Consider the following 16,853-nt stretch of genomic DNA (forward strand, 5'->3'; position numbering starts at 1 on the left):
TCGACCTTGTCAATTTCTGTCCCCAGGAAATGCTTAAAATGTTTTGGACTGATACTGGTTGCAAATTTCTGATATATCATCATGTGTCATCCATCGTGTCAAATCTTGGGTTGAGGGGATAAGAGTGATTAATGTGCACGAAAGTCTGATGAGGATTCGGAAATCAATATCTTGGTAAATGCAACATTATACAAGCAAAAGCTTCACAGCTTTTGCTGAATCTTGAAGATCATGCCAGCAGATTTACAGCAAGACCTCCGCCACAAAAAACTGCACGCGGTAACACCAGGGGTAAAACTAAAAAATGCCAGAGCTGGGTTTTCATGAATTGCAACATAGATAGAGGATTAATGATTCAAGAAAGAAGGGAAAACTTCAACTTAGTCCCTATTCTCAATTACATCCCAATCCTATAAAGGTTATCAATTAGGTCCCAAATATTTTGCACATCTCTCAATTGGGGTCCTTTTGTTGATTAATATTAATATTTTCCATCTCATATGAATACTTAAGAATCTTTTTTAATAAAATGTGATAGAAAAGTTGATTAAGAGTTGATTAATCGAAGGACTTGATTAAGAGTTTTCGGACCAAAATGATAAAATATATAGGTTGGGATGAGAGTGATTTATATAGTTTTAAGAATTAAAATGACGTATCCTCAAGAAAGAAAGAGAGAAAGAAAGAAGGGAAGTACTAATGTTCATGTTGGTGCTGCAAATGTTCCTGGTGACCTTGGTGGTAAACCTTTTCTCGTGAAGGATACTGCTGGTGAATCAACCTGTAGCCCACCTCTTGATGCAGAACAGAGAGGTTTGATTGTGCCAGGTAAAACTGAGGCATTACCTGCATTTCAAAGTTCACTGTTATCATCTCACGATAATTTTTTCTCAGCAATGTCTCCAAACCATAGACCCAAGTTGTTAAAAGATGACTACAAAAATTAATCCCTGAGGAGTTCAGAGCCATACTAATCAAAACAATTTGGTAGTGTATGTATATTTTTCCTTATGCTGAATGCTATGGACAAAATCCTAATCTAACTCTATAGCCTAGCAAAAACTGAGAGGCAGCATTGCAAGATAGAATCTATGGAGATTCTTAAATTTTAATTTCTATCCTGTTAATCAAGGAAAACTTTAGTCTTATGTAAATCTCACAAGCATGTACCAGCATTATAAGCCAGCATATCTAAGTTTCTCATATGTTTACATTTTACATGATTGGCTTGTTACCACATATGTACTTGTATGCCCACATAACTGTGTCTATGTGTGTCCAAGTTTTTCCTTTGGGATCTTGGTTGTTTCTTTATCTATTTCTTTTGGGGAATGGGGATGAGGTGTTTCTAGTTTTCCCAAGTGCAGTGTATTTGCCCTGTATTGTCCTTTTAGAAAATCTTCTGCTCCAGATTAAAGATATGGCCGAAGAATTGGATATGCTTCTGGAATGCATTGATGAACCAGGTGGTTTCAGGGATGCCTGCACTGTATTTCTGAGAAGCTCAGTTGAAGCTTTGGAGGAGGGCATGGGAACTCTCTCTGAAAATTGCAGAATGTTGAAGGTGATATTTCATTGTAATGGCTCATTGTTATTTCTTGGTTCAGCTATCATGTATGATTATCAACTGTAGCTTTGACTTCTTGTTCTGTTAGTTGCTATATTCACTCCAAAATTATCCCTTCTTAGAATAGAGTAACAGGCTCTTTAATCCTTCAAGTCTGTAACTGTAAAGCGAGATTGGGATGGGAGAAAGCTTTGTGGTCTTTTCATCTCATAGGAATAGTATCACAGCAAAATAAAGAAGGCTAAACACCTACAGGACTATCCTCCTACAGTTCAAACAACTTGTTTTTTATGAATCATAAGAGAAGAAAGTTGTAGTAGGGGTACCTTTTGAGTGAGCCCCTTCGGAGCTGACCATCTACGAAACTATGGCATTTTAACTCGGATGTGAAATATGATTTTCCATGGTAACAGTCTATTCAGATCTGCATGTCTGTAAGCAAGCACATTTCTGTATGCTGTATAAGGTGTGTCATGATGTTTGTAGTTTGCTTGAAGTGTTTCATTGATGTCTTAATGTTCATTGCAGAACATGATGGATGAGCGGCTTGGAGAGATCCAACATGTTCTATATAAAACTGTGCAAGGTATTCTTCAGTTTTGGAAATGTCTTGTTATTACTAGCAGTATATTCATTTTCTTGAATTGAAGAACTTGAAAAATGTCTTAATATGGAAACTTTCAGTAACTGAGATGCAGAAGTGTACATGTCATATTGATATAAATATCATTTCAATGACACAACAATAAATTACAACAATCTGGTAGGAAATACTATTCCAGGAATATGATGAAAGTGGTCTGGTACAATCTCATCCAATTTTGATATTTGGTTTGTGTCTTGTTTTGAGTTGCCATTTGATTGTTCATCTGATTTTCAGTTTTGGCTAGAAGAATACATTTAGATGGTATTGTTAAGCAAGCTTCCGATCGCCAAAGTTGGGAACTCTGGAATCGCCAGAAGTTGAGTTCTGAACTTGAGTTGAAGCGGCGGTGTATACTAAAACTAAATCAGGTTGGTCGTTAGTTACTGTTTACTTGTGAGATTATCCCTCCTGACAGTGCTAAACCTTAATCCCTTTTCCAGGAGTTGACCAATCAGTTGATTCAAGTGGAGAGACACTTCAATACCCTTGAACTTCGGAGTTTTGGTGGAAATGATGGATCTCACTCAGATCGGATAGCTTTGCAGAGTAGACAAGTGCCTTCAAGGTATAGTTGACATTAGATGTTTAGCTTGTATATGACGGTTAGTACTATGCACTCCATCGCTTGTTGCTTTTCACCAATGTATTGTTACCTAACCCAGAAAGGTAGACACTTCCAGTCCTTGCGTAGTTTACAAAACACAATGAGTTCACAGTTTGCAGCTGCTGAACAACTTTCTGAAAGTCTCTCAAAAGGAAGTAAAGAAGGAGCTTTTTGAAACAATTGGGATTCCCTATGACGCCTCTTTTAGCTCACCAGATGCAACGGAAGTTAGTGATACCTCATCATTGAAGAAACTTTTACTTTCTCCTGGTTCTACTGCCACCAAAGGTAAGTCTAGGAGACACCGAGCAAGTGCTATGAAGAGTTGTGATTCAGAAACTTCAAGGAGGAGGAGGGACTCACTGGATCAGTTAATTGTTTTTCAAGCCACTTTTATCAATCTTGATGCTCTCCCCTCTAGTGCCCCTCTAGTGTTATTTACTTGCCAACCCAACTAGTTGGAATTGAAATTTAGCTGTCTTGAGTTAGTCCTCTAGTGATACTCAATTCACTGAAGCTAGTTTGCTTTTGCAGATAGCCAAATTCTTGTAACAGGCATGGAATTAATCTACTAAACTGTTCAATTAGAAATATGAATAGAGCTTCGCTCAGATTATTCTGCTTTGTTGCTTGTGCTGTGGATTTCACTTGCTCTCTTTCCCCTAGACTTTTTGACGATGCAACTTCTTATGTTTAAAACAAACAAATTACTTCACTGAGGTAAACAAGTCAGGAGATGAAGCCGTACACCACTAAGATTTAATACAAAACTTGAAGATAAAAATAAATGATGATTGAATCTTCATAGACAAGTTTAGAATCCATTCAGTAGTGCAGTTCGGTTTCAGTGTTCATAAGATTTTACTAAAATATATGGGCCTCTAAATTAGCAGAAGCATTTTTAACTTGAAAGATAACCGCAAATTCCTGTTACTATTTTCTTACAACTTGATTATGCTTTTATTAACTATTTTCTTACAACTTCGAGTTATGCTTTTATTAAATTAACTTCCAAGTATCTCATCTCATCCTGTGAGCTGATAGATTTTTTGGAAACACTAACATGCATGTTAATTATGACCCGAGCTAGTTTTGAGCCTACAAACACTACTGTAAAAAGGGTGCTTTTGCAAGAAAGTCAGAAGAAAAGTGTGAATAGGTCATCCTTGTTGAAGGATAGTCAACATGTTAGCTCTAGCTTGGTGGACAGATCAGCAGTTCACCAAGAAAACCGGACATTCCCATCATCTTTCTTGCAGCCATCTGAAAGCAAAGGTGAGCTATTACTAAGTTTAGATGAAAGAGCACTTCAGGCATGTTCGCTTATTATCTATATGCATATGAAGAAAAAACAACTGATGATGGCTTTTTCCATGTTTAAGCAGGCTTGCAGTATGGATTCACCAAACAGGCAGTCGAGATAAAACCACCTTCTGCATTTAAATGGGCAACTGGTCCTCTGTTGCCATCACAGCCTCTGGCATTGAGGTCTCCTACATTGCAAAGTAACAATGCAATGACCTTATCGGTTTCCTCATCGCTAGTATTGCTAGCAGGAGACAAACATACCAGGGAAACTTACAATATGAATGCTGATAAATCAAAGAGTATGTTTTCTCATATTGAGGAGCCCAAATCTGTTTTGATCAATGAGACCAAGTCTATTCAGCAAAATGAAACTAACCTAAATAAAAAATCTGCTGTCTCAACAGTGTGCACCAACACAGACATCGTTGTTTCCAAAGAAGCCAAAAGAGATTTTTGTTTCCACTTACAGTACTGCGCTCGCAAAGTCAGCAATTGAAAGTTTGAAGCATGGACCAGCAAACACCAAAGGTTCATTTTTTAAATCTGCTAGTAAAAATCATGAGCCTCCATGCTCTTCTGTAGGTGCTACTCCTGTTGCTCCCGCCCTACCTGGAAAAGTTCCTCATATCAATGTTGCAACTAGCACAAGTCAGCCTAGTGAAAAAGCTTCATCTTCTCCAGCAGTCTCAATATCGCTTTCAGTTTCCTCATCTACAATGATCAATATATCAGCAAACATCCCATCATCAGTATCTACACTGATCTCGTCAGGCACAATGCCATCAAGCACAGCTTCAACATCCCTGTCATCAGTTTCTTTCTCCCCTGTTTTACCTTCTTCCAGTCCATTATCTTCTCAGGCCCCCAAGACAGTGTTACCCTCATATACTCCATCTCTAACCTCAGAGACTTCTAAGGAGCTGCAGCCCCCTCTAGGAAAAAACTCCACCTTCTAGACATCCAACTCCTTCACATTTGACATCAGAGTCCCTTAAAAAAGAAGAATCAGCCTCTTATGGGCAAAACCGCACCTAATTTTAACCCCACTCCTACCACTTCAGTGTCAGAATCGCTTAAAACAGAGCCTCAACCCCCTGCTGGAAAAAGTCAAGCTTTCCAAAATATATGGGTGCATTCTCTGGTGGCTTTTTCGACCTGCATCTTTCAACTTTCAATCTCCACAGCCTTCACAACCGTCTCCACCAACAGATATGGGTGCATTCTCTGGTGGCTTTGCTACAGGCGCAGTTGCTCAAGCTCCTGCTCAAAGCCAGTTTGGCCAGCCAGCACAGATTGGCCCAGGACAACAAGCACTGGGATCAGTTCTTGGCACTTTTGGGCAGTAGAGACAGTTTGGAGCTGGTTTACCTGGAAATGGTTTTGGTTCTACCAGTAATTTTGGTGGTGGCATTGCTACTAGTAGTTCAACAGGTGGCTTTGCAAGTGCTGCAACTGCTGGCGGGTTTGCTGGTGTTGCTTCTATAAGTGGTGGGCTTGCTGCTTTGGGATCTTCTGGTGCAGGGTTTGCTGGTGCGGCTGCATGTAGTGGATTTGATAGTGTGGCTTCTGGTGTTGGATTTGGTGGTGCGGCTTCAGGTGGAGGTGGATTTGCTACCACAGGTAGCATTATTGGCTAATATTCTATTTTCCTTATTTTTTGTTTAATGCATTCGATGCCTTTGCTGATTTGTAATGCAAATTTGCACGGGTAGTGGATTTGGGGCTTTTGGGAGCCAACAAGGTGCTGGTGGTTTTTCAGCCTTTTCTGGTAATGAAGGAGGCAGCCAACAAGGAATTGGTGGTTTCTCTTCTTTCAGCGGTAATCTGGGAGGAACTGGAAAACCTCCAGAATTATTCACGCAGATGAGAAAATAGAGTTCGGAGCTTTCATACTAGGCTTAGAAAATTTTGCTCAAAAATGAAAAAAATATTTCCGGGAATTGAATGTAAATTGTGATTCACAGCAGGTTACATCACATTATGTTAGATATCCGAGTTCTGCATTGTCTTATACCTGATCATTTTACTAAATATTTTACCAGCAGATGTGTCAATCCATGAATGAATGACTAACCATATTATGTGCAGATATGAGAACTGAATAACAGGAAATAAAATGGAATTTGAGAATCTCCAGGTAAAACAAATGTTTGGTATTTGACATTGCAGAACGAAAAAAAACCATAAGTTGGATTTGTGGCTGTTCAAGTTGTGAGCAGGAGTAAGGGGGTTTGAATGCTGGAATACAAAGCCCACCTTCTCTTCTACATCACAAACACATTACATCACAAACACATTATGTTGCATTATAAAATTTGAGAACAGCAGGAGCATAAGGAAAAGAGGGAAATAAGCAAAATCCAGGAGTCGAGAATTTTCAACCTCAGCATCATTCTAAGCTATCAAACAGGAATTCCTAGTTCTGAAATCTTCATGATCCGCTTGTCAAGTACAGCCCTTTGCTGCTTCAAAAGGGAGGTCATAGAAGCAACCTAATCAAGTATAAGATAGAGAACCTTCAACATGGTTATCAATCAGGTGAACATACAAACACCATCAAAAGATAGAATTATCAAATGAGAATTGTCAAGACTTGCCTCAGCTCGAAGTTTCAAAGCATCCCTGCCAGGAATTTCTCGTAGTCCATCCATCAAATCTAATGCAAAATCACAAAAACTGGAATCAAACATAACGAAATTTTTTAAAATGGGATGAATATTGGACTTGATGACTTAATCTTCGCTAATTGGTTGATGCTTGATGGATAACAAGCAACTCATGAAGGTCATGAGTGCCCCATGCTTCAACTTGAAAAATCAAGGTTTTCTTGCTATCATTTTAAATATAGCTAATCTCTGACAGCCAACAGGTCATGACCATAGGAGATTTTTCCTATCTTTCACCATGACAATTCAGTGGAAAAATCTCATTACCGAACACAAACCCATCACTTATAAAACTGAAAAGAATGCCCCAAGGACTGGTCAAAGTTCTCAACTCTATGACATAACAAAGAAAAATGAGAAAGTCTTTGGCATCCAGACCTGCAGTTTTGGTTTCAACCTTGTAAACTGATTTAGCAAGACGCTGAATTTGAATCCCAGTATCCCTACAGATATAAGCATTGAATAAACAACCCTGAGATAACTAATGAAAGTATGGCAGCATATAAGAGATCACAAAGTCACATTACAGGAGCTCAGTGTGGCCATTTTTCATTTCTTTTTCAGCAAGAGATGCCCTTTCAAGCAGTTTTCTGCTTTCCTTCTTCATTAAATCAACAGAAAAGCTGAATTCTTTTACATTCTTCTCTGCTCTTAGAAATTGTGCCTGCACATGTACAGACAGATGACAACATATCCGAGACATGAGAAGCAACCTTCAAGTTTTAATTGGAATACATAACCTAGGATCTCAGGGTTTTTATTTTACATGGTAACCAAGTTAAAATGAAGGGGGTAAATACCTCCTCACTTTGAAACCGACCCAATGTATTCCGAAACAAAAACCTTCTTGGCCCTGCACAAAACTCCTCAAATGTCAGCTCATATTATGGTGCAGTAGCCAGTAGGGAACAAAATAAATGCTTTATATTATATGATTGTAAAGGATGATCAAGCGGAAGCAAAATCAAGCACTATAATTTTTGTGGCAGTAATAGGATAGTTTGAATTGAAGTGTACGAACCAGTCTTGAATGAGCTATATATATGTCTCCTTAAGTTAAATGAATAAATTGCTATAAGCTTCTTTTTTTTCCAAAAAAAAAAAAAATCTTTTTATTATCAAAGAGTTGGGTGAAATCAACACTTAGATTATGCAGTTTCTAATATAGAATGAAGCCCAGGATGTGAAATGGCTTCCACTAGGACTATGCCTGATTTTGGCACATAGGATGATCTATATATTATATAGTAGTGGGAGATTATGGGACAAAGACACAAGATCATCATTTTCTTTGGTAAAAATATTTTGAGGGGCTGCAAGAAGATGGAAAAATAAAAAAGGAATGGATGTGATTCAGGTTACAGTATATTTAGGATTCTAAAAGGTATTAAAAGAAGGTAGAGAGAGCTAAAAGAAAGGAAGACATACATTAAACTCTGCCTACTAGTTATTATGAAAAAAAAGGAGAAACAAGATTGAGTAGGATAGGTAGAGGAGTGGAAAAGAAGAGGAGACCTCGCATGAGGAAGAGTCCGGCAGTGAGAGTAAGTCCAATGGCAGCAGCTGGGTGGTCCTTGGCAGTGAGCAACTCCTCTGAGAATAACAAAATTAAGTAGAAAGCATATTGATTTAAGAGAGATAGTGTTTGTTGTGCTAAATAAAGTGTCATTATGAACAAAAAAGAAGAGGGAACCTTTAACTTTGGAGAAGAAAGTATTTTCGTAAGAGTTGAACTTTGAAATGGCTTCTGGTACATGGTCCTGCAAAGCAATGTCAATCATCAATCTACTAAGCATATGATGGGAATTATTTTCTTTATTTAGGAAGACGAATAATCGGAAGTGATTAATTAATTAATGTAGTTAAAAAAAGAAAAGAAAAGGGAGGATAAACGTAGATTAGAATATATGATAATGGTTTGTAAATAAAAGAAGGAATTGCCTGAAAGGAGCGAAGATGGGAAGAAGAGGATTGTTGGAAGGAAAGAGCGGAGCGAATTGCAGAATCCTTAGATTCCTTGACAGTTCGCTGCAGATCCTCCATTACTTCCCAGCTGCTACTATTACTACTACTGCTACTACTATTATTACTATTATCTCCTTCCTCACCCATCCCTCTTCTTTCTCTTTCGATCAAACCTTAAGCTGTCTGCCTGCGCTCTCTCTCTGTCGATCCTCCAGCCTCCGTGACGGGGTCGCACTCGTAAAAATGAGACGATGGATGGATGGGGTGGGTGGGTCAGTAGCGACTGACAAAGCATGAAGCCCAATAATAGGAGAAAGCCCAACCCAAGCCCATTCCGCCACAACACAGCTAACCTGAAGAGTGAAGATTATAATTATAATAACAATTTATTGTCTTTGTTTTGCTGTTATGCAAGATCAGGAGGGGATGTTAGTAACTGTAACATACATGCATAGATAGATAGATCCAAAGAAAGGAAGAGCAAGAAAAGGAAAAGCGAAAAAGAAGACGAAATTTAAAAAAAAAAAAAAAAAAAGCAAAGGAAGAAGAATATAGATAGATGCCCATGAAGCTTAAGGCTAAGGCGCCTTTTCTCCTTCCCCTTCTTCTTCTTGTTGCGATTCATCAATTTGATATCTATTATCAAATCATTTTCTATTTTGTATGAGAGGACGAGACAGAGATGTTGTTTTGTAGCGGCGGCGGCGGCGGCGGATGTTGTACTGCCGCTCATCTCTTCAAACACTGGTTTCAGAGTTGGCTTCGCGATTACGACTCTCTCCAACATTTGGCCCTAATTCTCATTTACATTCAGGTATTTCTTATTCCAATAATTATAACTTACAAAAAAATAAAACAACTACTCATTATCATTTTCTCTCCTCTAAATCTTTCTTCTTATTATTTATTTCAATCCCAATTTACTGATTAATTTATTATGTATGTAGATTGGTTGCTCCTTGATTGGATCCCTTGGAGCTTTGTACAACGGCGTCTTGCTCATTAATTTGGCTATCTCTTTGTTCGCCCTCGTTGCCATTGAGAGCAGCAGTCAGCGCCTTGGACGCACCTACGCTGTCCTCCTTTTTTCCTCTCTTCTCCTCGACATTGCCTGGTTCATCCTCTTCTCTCGCCCCATCTGGTACCTCCTTTCCTTTCTCACCTCACTTTTCTATTCTACTCTAGTTTTACTTCACCTGGTGTTTAAACAAGCAGCTTGGCCATTACATCATTTCTTTTCCATTTTTCCCCCTTACAAATTAGTACTCTGTTGCTGACACACACGCGCGCGCGCATTCCTGTTCATAACTATCTTCTCAGTTACTTCAAGGGGATCAACCCCCTATCCGTTTCTTCCTTTGAGGCTGATTGCCCAACAATAATGGCGATCTAACAAGGAACTGTGCAACATCTACTTAATTTTCTTTTCTTTTCTTTTCTTTTCTTTTTTCTTTTTATGGTTTTCTATTTTAGGATTATTATACTTAATTAAGGACTGCATGGTGGAGATTATTCCTTTTGTAACATGTGTATTAATTGAAAGCATTATCTGTTTGTGCGTTATGTATGCAGGGACATTTCCTCAGACGACCGTGGGATGTTCTTCGTCTTTTCAGTGAAACTCACTTTGGCAATGCAAATCATTGGTTTTATAGTGAGGTTGTCATCCTCATTGTTATGGATTCAGATCTACAGATTGGGCGTTCCTTATATAGATAGTTTGGCTCCTCAAGAAGCTGATTTCGATTTAAGAAGTAGTTTTCTCAGTCCAACAACTCCTGCTGCTGTAGCTAGACAGTGCTCGGATTCTGAGGTTGTTTCAGGGGGTTCCATTTATGATCCAGCTTATTACTCATCTCTCTTTGAAGACGGACAGGACAACAAATGTCTCCGTGGGGTAAGCTATACCTTATTCGTATATCATTCTTTACTTATTTAACTTGCCATTGATGGCTTTGATATCTTCACTTCCAACTGCTATATAAGCTCTCTTTCGTCATGTTTTTCTTTTAATCTTGCATAATACTTTTTTATGACTTTAATGACTTGCCCATAGACATTTTATGCCTGATTTTGGTTCAAGTGGAAGGGAGGAAATTGCTGGAGGAATAAGGCAGGAAGGAAACGGTGGCTCTTTTAATCCACTTTTTTGGATGCAAGTGCATTGATGGAAGGAAGGGAGAGGGTAACTTTTTTATTCTTTTCTCTGCATTATGATAGCCATTCCATCCAAATTTGGAAGGGTTAATATGTTGTCTTGAATTTATTAGTGACTTGGCTGAGTATAGTTGTGAATAATTTAGGAAAGCATTAAAAATAGAGTTCAAAAACTACTGCATCTCTAATGCACATGTAAAAGTATTTACTGCCACGTGTGATTGTTTTTAGTCGAAAGAAGAATATGTTATTAGGAGGAAGAGAATAAATGATCGCAGCGTGATGGAGAAGGCATCCTTCAAGGGAATAGAAAGGTGAACTTAAGAATAGGGTTCACTAGTCACACAGGTTCCTAAAAGCTCCTAAGGGCGTGTTTCATATAGAGGCTATTGAAATGCATATAGGGCAATGTAGAAAAAGATGATTTTGCATCCTCTCACTGCTATGTAACATAAAATATTTATTTGGAGACAAAGCCATTCTATGACATCATAACCATATTGAGAACCACCATGTGAATTGAAAGCTTAACCTGGGAGGACTCCTTTTCTTTCCAGATAAATTGACCAAAGGGAAGCAGGGATCCAGGGCCTGAGCTATGTGAAGAACAAAAAAATAATGAGAAAAATAGCTAGACCACTCCAATGACCGAACCCCACTGTAACACCTCAAAGAAAGAGTCCTGGAATTTCTTACTGTTTGAAATTTTGTGCTTTTACATCCATTTTCTTTCTTTCTTTCTTTCTTTCTTTTCAACTCTTATAGTCCTTTTGTCTTGTACATTGTAAGGAATGAAAAATTGTATCTGAATTTGCATGGTTTTTTTATTTAATTATAGGATCAAAATTATGGCATTTGTGACAATGGATCTACTTCTAGTGCTGAAGCTTCTCAGGTGAAGGTGACCATACGCAGAGCTTTTCAAGCTGCAGATGTAAGTATGAGGAAGTTCATCTTATATTATGTTTACTTAGAGTCAAATTACTGCCCGTAAGGATTATGTAGTAATTTTGGCAAGAAATTTAATAGAATCCTATCAAATTTCTTCGAAGAGGGCATCTGCATCAGAACTTTTAACTGGATGACAACATAATGTAATCTGGTGTCTGGGAAATGTCATGCAATACTCTGCTGGAGTGTACTGCCTTTAGTTTGTTAGGCTGCAATCCTGTTTAGAATGCCTTGCTTCTTAAATTGTCTATGGAAAGAAGAATTTAGGCTACATCTGCCTTAGCAACCAGAAGTCTAGAGTTTTCTGATTTCATTGTCAGTTTCATCTTGATTTATGGTTCTAATTGCTTTATACATATATTTGAGCTCTTGGAAGTAATTTTTTTTTTATTTTACATGTACATTTAGCTATCGCAATGGACTTGTGGAGGTGAGGTTTTTTAGTATTTAGTATTCCAAGTTCTTATATCTATAGTATATTGCACATTCTGAGAAACTTGTTTAGGCTTTTGTCAACAAATTTTCCCCTGTTTCTTCTCTAGAGTAGGAAAAAAATCTGGTCTAAGCCAGTCAATAGTCCTCTTCGATCTATTCCCGGCTGGATGGTAGAATCCAAGGGAGGGCCTGGGGGAAGTCAGGGTACCTTATTTAACTGTCAGATGTTTAGGCTGATTCAACATTGACCCCTTTCACACCTATATATTCTGCTTAATTTTGTCCCTTCTGTATATATTTTGCTTGCATCAGTGACATGATTCAAATATGTTATTCACCAGAAGTGTTGATTGGGTGGATGGCTTATAATGGATGCAAGTTTAGGTGTGGTCAAATGGAGATATTTGTAGAGTTTTATTATACTACTAAACAGCAATGATGTATATTTGATAGGCCAACTCATGCTCTGGCTTTGCTTGCTGTGGGCCTGTGCTGCTGCATGTGCCCTAGTGTTAAGAATAAATATTTTTTCCGCACTAATTAGAGCTTCATGGGTTTTCTATGTCATATAGGCAATACTGTAGCTTAACACTACTTACGGGTCATTCATGCAACACATTTTCTGAGTTGGGTCAACTCATTTCACATAAGAAAGTTATTATACAGTTATGATCCTCTGAAGTGGCCAATCCCAATACTCAAAACTCATGGTCTTATGCTGAAGATGGTTTTTAAGTTGTCGGCTTTGCCTTTGTAGTTGTTTTCGTGATTGAACTACCAGTTTTCAATTCCTTATCCTGTGCTGCTTGGATTGTTAAATAACAGTCTACTGGTATGCTATTTTGTGTTGGTTCTGACTAGTTTTAGCCTTTGCAGGAGGAGGGTGCAACAGGCAAGCCTCAAACTGTTTGAATCGCGATACAGATTTGGGAAGATTATGGCTTCATATTCATTCCCCCATACTAATTTTTTTCAAAATTCAAAGAATTCCCTTGAGCTGGGGTATGCGGCTATTTTTATGCTGGGGTGATACCTGTACAGCTTGTTATTCCAGCCATTTCTTCTCGAGAGGATAGGTGCCAATCCCAAAGTTCAAAAGACCACAAGATTGAGCTTCTTCTGTGAGGGGCACAAAGACAGATTTGCTTCCTGAGAAGCAGTTTCTGGGAGAGTATGGATTTGGCACTGGGGTTGTCCTAAGGTCTGACAAGGATTTAGGCCTACCACGAGGTAAGGGGTGCCGTTTTGCATGAGGCGAACTCGGATAGGCGAGGAGGATCTGGGTGTTCAAATTCGCAGCGTCATCTTATTGGATTATTATCGGTTAGCTCATCTCAAGGTGTTCAATTTTTGGAGACCGTAGTTTTCATTAACATTATACAAAAATTCATTACTCAGAGTTGGAATCAATTTGAGGGTTCGTCAACTCTCATTCAGGATTGGAGATAATCTATTTAGAAGTTTGGTTTAAATGTTTTCTCGGCTTCAGCGATCACAGACAGTGCATATGTCCGCGCATGTGCGTGTGTTTAAAATGAGTTAATTTATGCCAACAAATAAATGCTGTGTGTAATATGATTTTAAAATTTTAATTTAAGATAAAAGGCTGAAAGTTCATTTCGTTCACATAAAAAGTTGAAGTATAACCATCTAATAGGCGTACAGGTGGAATGAGCTTGGAATTAAAAAAAAAAAAAAAATTTTATGATTGTTAATATGATAGTCACTAGAGATTTATATGATTGTTAATTTCAGAACTTGTAAAATTAGTCGAGATATGCGTAAACTGTCTCGAATATTTATGTAAATGGAAAAAAAAATTCCAAGTATAAATGATTTTAACAATTTAACCTCATATGTATTTTCTTAAGGAAAAGGTCATCACCACCACTGAATATTAGTTATTTAGTCGTCTTCTTTTTTTAAAATAAAATAAAATAAAATAAAAAATCAGACTGAGTCCATGTGACCGGATCAGGCTAGAAGGATTCAATTCATTAAAAGAATTAGTACAGGGACCAAATCCATAAGCTTGGAAGAGCAAGAGGATGAATCGTGCTATTAACCGCGCCGTATTAAATGACTGAGATTGTCTGGTCCTCTCCTGGTCTGTGGAGAATGGCAATGACAAATTGGCAAATGACAATCTAAGGTGGCTCTTCTCCTTCTCCTTCTCCTTACTCTTATTTTTTTCTTCTCTCATCCCCTCAGAGTCAAAACGAAATACATATATTGATTGATTCTTCTCTTCACCTCACCAAATTTTACCATTCAACAATAAAGAATTAATTTTGGGTACAAATCGCTAATCTTTCTTTGATTCTCTCATTCATACATGAATGTAATATAATGTGTTGTGTGTTTGCGTGTCGAAGTCGACCAGTTCCATGTTTTGAAAGTTCGTTATGTTGTTGGGTCAATACTATGTACATAATATTTTGTGTTCCTTCTTCCTGCTCGATCTTTCCAGATCCTTGTGCTGCCTCGTAAATTTGCGGGCTTCTTATAAATCCTCCCTCTTACCGGCCTTTTTTTATTTTATTTTTTTTCCCTCATAGAAGCTTTGCTCATAAAAAAAACAAACTATCATTTCTTCTTGAAGAGGAGGAGGAGGAATACAGACCACGTGTGATTTTGGTGTTTTTCTTGTTTGGTTGGTTGGAGATTTCTGAGTTTTCCTTTGATTTTTCATTGGTAAGGAGATCTCTTTAATAATCTCCTTTTTGTTTGACTTGTTTGCTTTGTGGGGATCTTGTCCCAACAATTTTGTTTTCAAAGATGAACCCTTTATCTTTTAATTTCAAATTTTTTAATGGGTTCTTTCAAACTTTTCATTTGGCAGAGATCAGTTTTATTACCAGTGTTTTGTAGATCTTGAAATTTGTGCTTTGGTTTTGCTAAACCATGAGCTTTATCCTAAGAATGAATAATGTCATATGGTGGTGTTTCTGTATTACATCTGTGCGTCCCTGAAAGAAATTTTTTTTTTTCATTTAATTTGTCCTGTGAAAATGGGCTACTGATTTGGTTGCTTGCTTGTGCATAGCTTTACTTGTATTTGATGTATTGCTTTGGTTGTGGCAGAGACATTAAGAGAAGGTTGTGGTTATTGGTGAAGGAGGGAGATTAAAAAAAAATGGAGGAAGCAATGGCTGCACGGTACTGGTGCTATATGTGCTCTCAAATGGTGAATCCCGTCATGGAAGTTGAGATCAAATGCCCTTTTTGCCAAAGTGGGTTCATTGAAGAAATGAGTAGTAGCACAGGGGATACTCAGGTTCCTGATTCTGAATTTGGATCTGATCGTGCCCTCTCACTTTGGGCTCCAATCTTGCTTGGCATGATGGGAAATTCTCGTCGCCGTAGAAGGCTTAGAAGGATGGAGTATGAAGAAGGTGAGGATGACAATGATGATGGTGAAGCAAACCTTGGAGGAGAGACTGAGTTTGAGCATGAAATTGAATCATTCATAAGGAGGAGGAGGAGGAGCAGAAGAAGTTCAGCTACAATACTGCAATTACTTCAAGGAATTCGTGCTGGAATTTTGGCATCAGAATCTGAGAACTCAGAAGGAGATAGGGATGGGGAGAGGGACAGGGACCGGGACAGGGACAGAGAGCGTGTCATTTTGATCAATCCTTTTAATCAAAATATTATTGTTCAGGGTTCTTATGATTCAAACAATGATGAAAACCAGAATCAAAATCCAGTTGGGTCATTCGGTGATTATTTCATTGGACCTGGCTTGGATTTGTTATTGCAGCACTTGGCAGATAATGATCCCAATAGATATGGAACTCTGCCAGCTCAAAAGGAAGCCGTTGAAGCATTGCCTACTGTGATCATCAAGGAGCCTTTGCAGTGTTCAGTGTGCTTGGATGATTTTGAGATTGGCTCCAAGGCAAGGGAAATGCCATGTAAGCACAAGTTTCATAGTGGCTGTATATTGCCATGGCTGGAGCTTCATAGTTCCTGTCCAGTTTGCAGGCATCAGTTGCCTGCTGATGAGTCCAAGCTTGATTCTGAGAGAGCTAGAAATAGCAGTGATCGGAGGGAGTTTGAGAATACTAACAGTGAAAGTAATATTAGTCATGGAATTAGTGTTGAAGAGGGAGACAGTGAAGAAAGAAGTGGAAATGGGAGAAGTTTTTCCTTTCCATGGCCTTTCAATAGCTTGTTTTCATCTTCATCGGGTTCGCAATCTGGTGGAAACCATCCATCCTCAGCAGCATCATCCTCTCCAGCGAATGCACCTGGAAGCACTTCTCAAACAGATGAGAATTGAATATATTTTCTTAAGTTGCTATATTAGCTTCTTGCTCTCCATGTTACTTGAAGCCTTTGCTTATGTACATAGCATCTTACTGAAGGTTGGATCTCGGAAGAACAAATTGTGTTTCAATCTCTCTGGTTTTTGTAGATTTTTTGCCTTCATGAAAATCTTTATTTTTCTGCTGTTTCACTTGTGTAATTATTCCGAAAACTATTTTGAATGGCTCAATAGCAGCGTTGGTTTTCTTTCCCCGGTGAGTGAATGGACTAACTTGAATGACA

At 38.2% G+C, this 16,853-nt stretch overlaps 4 protein-coding genes and 1 pseudogene across 13 annotated transcripts; 4 read left to right on the forward strand and 1 right to left on the reverse strand.

Annotated features, from left to right (window-relative positions):
• Nucleotides 1-30: 30 nt before the first annotated feature.
• Nucleotides 31-5,081, forward strand: LOC7483222 (nuclear pore complex protein NUP214-like; annotated as a pseudogene).
• Nucleotides 5,082-5,336: 255 nt separating this feature from the next.
• LOC127903939 (nuclear pore complex protein NUP214-like) lies at nucleotides 5,337-6,113 on the forward strand. The gene is made up of 3 exons (XM_052456650.1): nucleotides 5,337-5,467; nucleotides 5,519-5,745; nucleotides 5,838-6,113. The coding sequence occupies exons 1-3, from the start codon at nucleotides 5,337-5,339 to the stop codon at nucleotides 5,990-5,992; spliced, it is 513 nt and encodes a 170-aa protein (XP_052312610.1). The 3' UTR covers nucleotides 5,993-6,113.
• Nucleotides 6,114-6,263: 150 nt separating this feature from the next.
• Nucleotides 6,264-9,020, reverse strand: LOC7483224 (RGS1-HXK1-interacting protein 1). Its single transcript, XM_002299055.4, has 8 exons — nucleotides 8,733-9,020; nucleotides 8,485-8,551; nucleotides 8,307-8,384; nucleotides 7,592-7,644; nucleotides 7,319-7,455; nucleotides 7,170-7,234; nucleotides 6,723-6,781; nucleotides 6,264-6,617 (listed from the first exon to the last, which is right to left on the reverse strand). The coding sequence occupies exons 1-8, from the start codon at nucleotides 8,901-8,903 to the stop codon at nucleotides 6,528-6,530; spliced, it is 720 nt and encodes a 239-aa protein (XP_002299091.1). The 5' UTR covers nucleotides 8,904-9,020; the 3' UTR covers nucleotides 6,264-6,527.
• A 131-nt stretch (nucleotides 9,021-9,151) lies between these two features.
• Nucleotides 9,152-13,771, forward strand: LOC7457684 (uncharacterized). Of its 8 annotated transcripts, XR_008059270.1 has the most exons (6): nucleotides 9,152-9,570; nucleotides 9,704-9,897; nucleotides 10,329-10,653; nucleotides 10,840-10,941; nucleotides 11,471-11,573; nucleotides 11,752-11,847. XR_008059270.1 is itself a non-coding variant. In XM_024606346.2 (5 exons), exons 1-5 carry the CDS (start codon nucleotides 9,439-9,441, stop codon nucleotides 13,209-13,211), a joined length of 750 nt encoding a protein of 249 aa, XP_024462114.1. In that variant the 5' UTR covers nucleotides 9,152-9,438; the 3' UTR covers nucleotides 13,212-13,771. The 8 variants fall into 8 exon arrangements, 4 of the variants coding, with proteins under 4 accessions (XP_024462114.1, XP_052309046.1, XP_024462122.1 ...); XR_008059271.1 differs by lacking the exon at nucleotides 11,471-11,573 and having other exon boundaries at nucleotides 10,813-10,941; nucleotides 11,752-11,850; XR_008059273.1 differs by lacking the exon at nucleotides 10,840-10,941 and having other exon boundaries at nucleotides 11,752-11,770.
• Nucleotides 13,772-14,285: 514 nt separating this feature from the next.
• LOC7483225 (E3 ubiquitin-protein ligase SIRP1) lies at nucleotides 14,286-16,821 on the forward strand. Of its 3 annotated transcripts, none has more exons than XM_024610288.2 (2): nucleotides 14,286-14,451; nucleotides 15,384-16,821. In XM_024610288.2, the coding sequence occupies exon 2, from the start codon at nucleotides 15,436-15,438 to the stop codon at nucleotides 16,582-16,584; it is 1,149 nt and encodes a 382-aa protein (XP_024466056.1). In that variant the 5' UTR covers nucleotides 14,286-14,451; nucleotides 15,384-15,435; the 3' UTR covers nucleotides 16,585-16,821. The 3 variants fall into 3 exon arrangements, with proteins under 3 accessions (XP_024466056.1, XP_024466051.1, XP_002297615.2); XM_024610283.2 differs by having other exon boundaries at nucleotides 14,422-14,993; XM_002297579.4 differs by having other exon boundaries at nucleotides 14,426-14,594.
• Nucleotides 16,822-16,853: the final 32 nt, after the last annotated feature.

Source organism: Populus trichocarpa, chromosome 1, assembly GCF_000002775.5.
Source record: "Populus trichocarpa isolate Nisqually-1 chromosome 1, P.trichocarpa_v4.1, whole genome shotgun sequence".
NCBI classification, from domain to species: Eukaryota; Viridiplantae; Streptophyta; class Magnoliopsida; order Malpighiales; family Salicaceae; genus Populus; species Populus trichocarpa.

Excerpts from the sequence above, each read along its gene's own strand:
- LOC7483225 (XM_024610288.2), top strand. The coding sequence starts at position 15,436 with ATGGAGGAAGCAATGGCTGCACGGTACTGGTGCTATATGTGCTCTCAA.
- LOC7483224 (XM_002299055.4), bottom strand. The coding sequence starts at position 8,903 with ATGGGTGAGGAAGGAGATAATAGTAATAATAGTAGTAGCAGTAGTAGT. Across the intron at positions 8,552-8,732 it reads CCCATCTTCGCTCCTTTCAG|GACCATGTACCAGAAGCCAT; the intron begins GCAATTCCTTCT and ends ATTGCTTTGCAG. Across the intron at positions 6,782-7,169 it reads GGTTGAAACCAAAACTGCAG|ATTTGATGGATGGACTACGA; the intron begins GTCTGGATGCCA and ends ATTTTGCATTAG.
- LOC127903939 (XM_052456650.1), top strand. The coding sequence starts at position 5,337 with ATGGGTGCATTCTCTGGTGGCTTTGCTACAGGCGCAGTTGCTCAAGCT. Across the intron at positions 5,468-5,518 it reads GTTCTTGGCACTTTTGGGCA|TAATTTTGGTGGTGGCATTG; the intron begins GTAGAGACAGTT and ends TGGTTCTACCAG. Across the intron at positions 5,746-5,837 it reads AGGTGGATTTGCTACCACAG|TGGATTTGGGGCTTTTGGGA; the intron begins GTAGCATTATTG and ends TTGCACGGGTAG.
- LOC7457684 (XM_002297578.4), top strand. The coding sequence starts at position 9,439 with ATGTTGTTTTGTAGCGGCGGCGGCGGCGGCGGATGTTGTACTGCCGCT. Across the intron at positions 10,654-11,751 it reads ACAACAAATGTCTCCGTGGG|GATCAAAATTATGGCATTTG; the intron begins GTAAGCTATACC and ends ATTTAATTATAG. Across the intron at positions 11,848-13,175 it reads GAGCTTTTCAAGCTGCAGAT|GAGGAGGGTGCAACAGGCAA; the intron begins GTAAGTATGAGG and ends TAGCCTTTGCAG.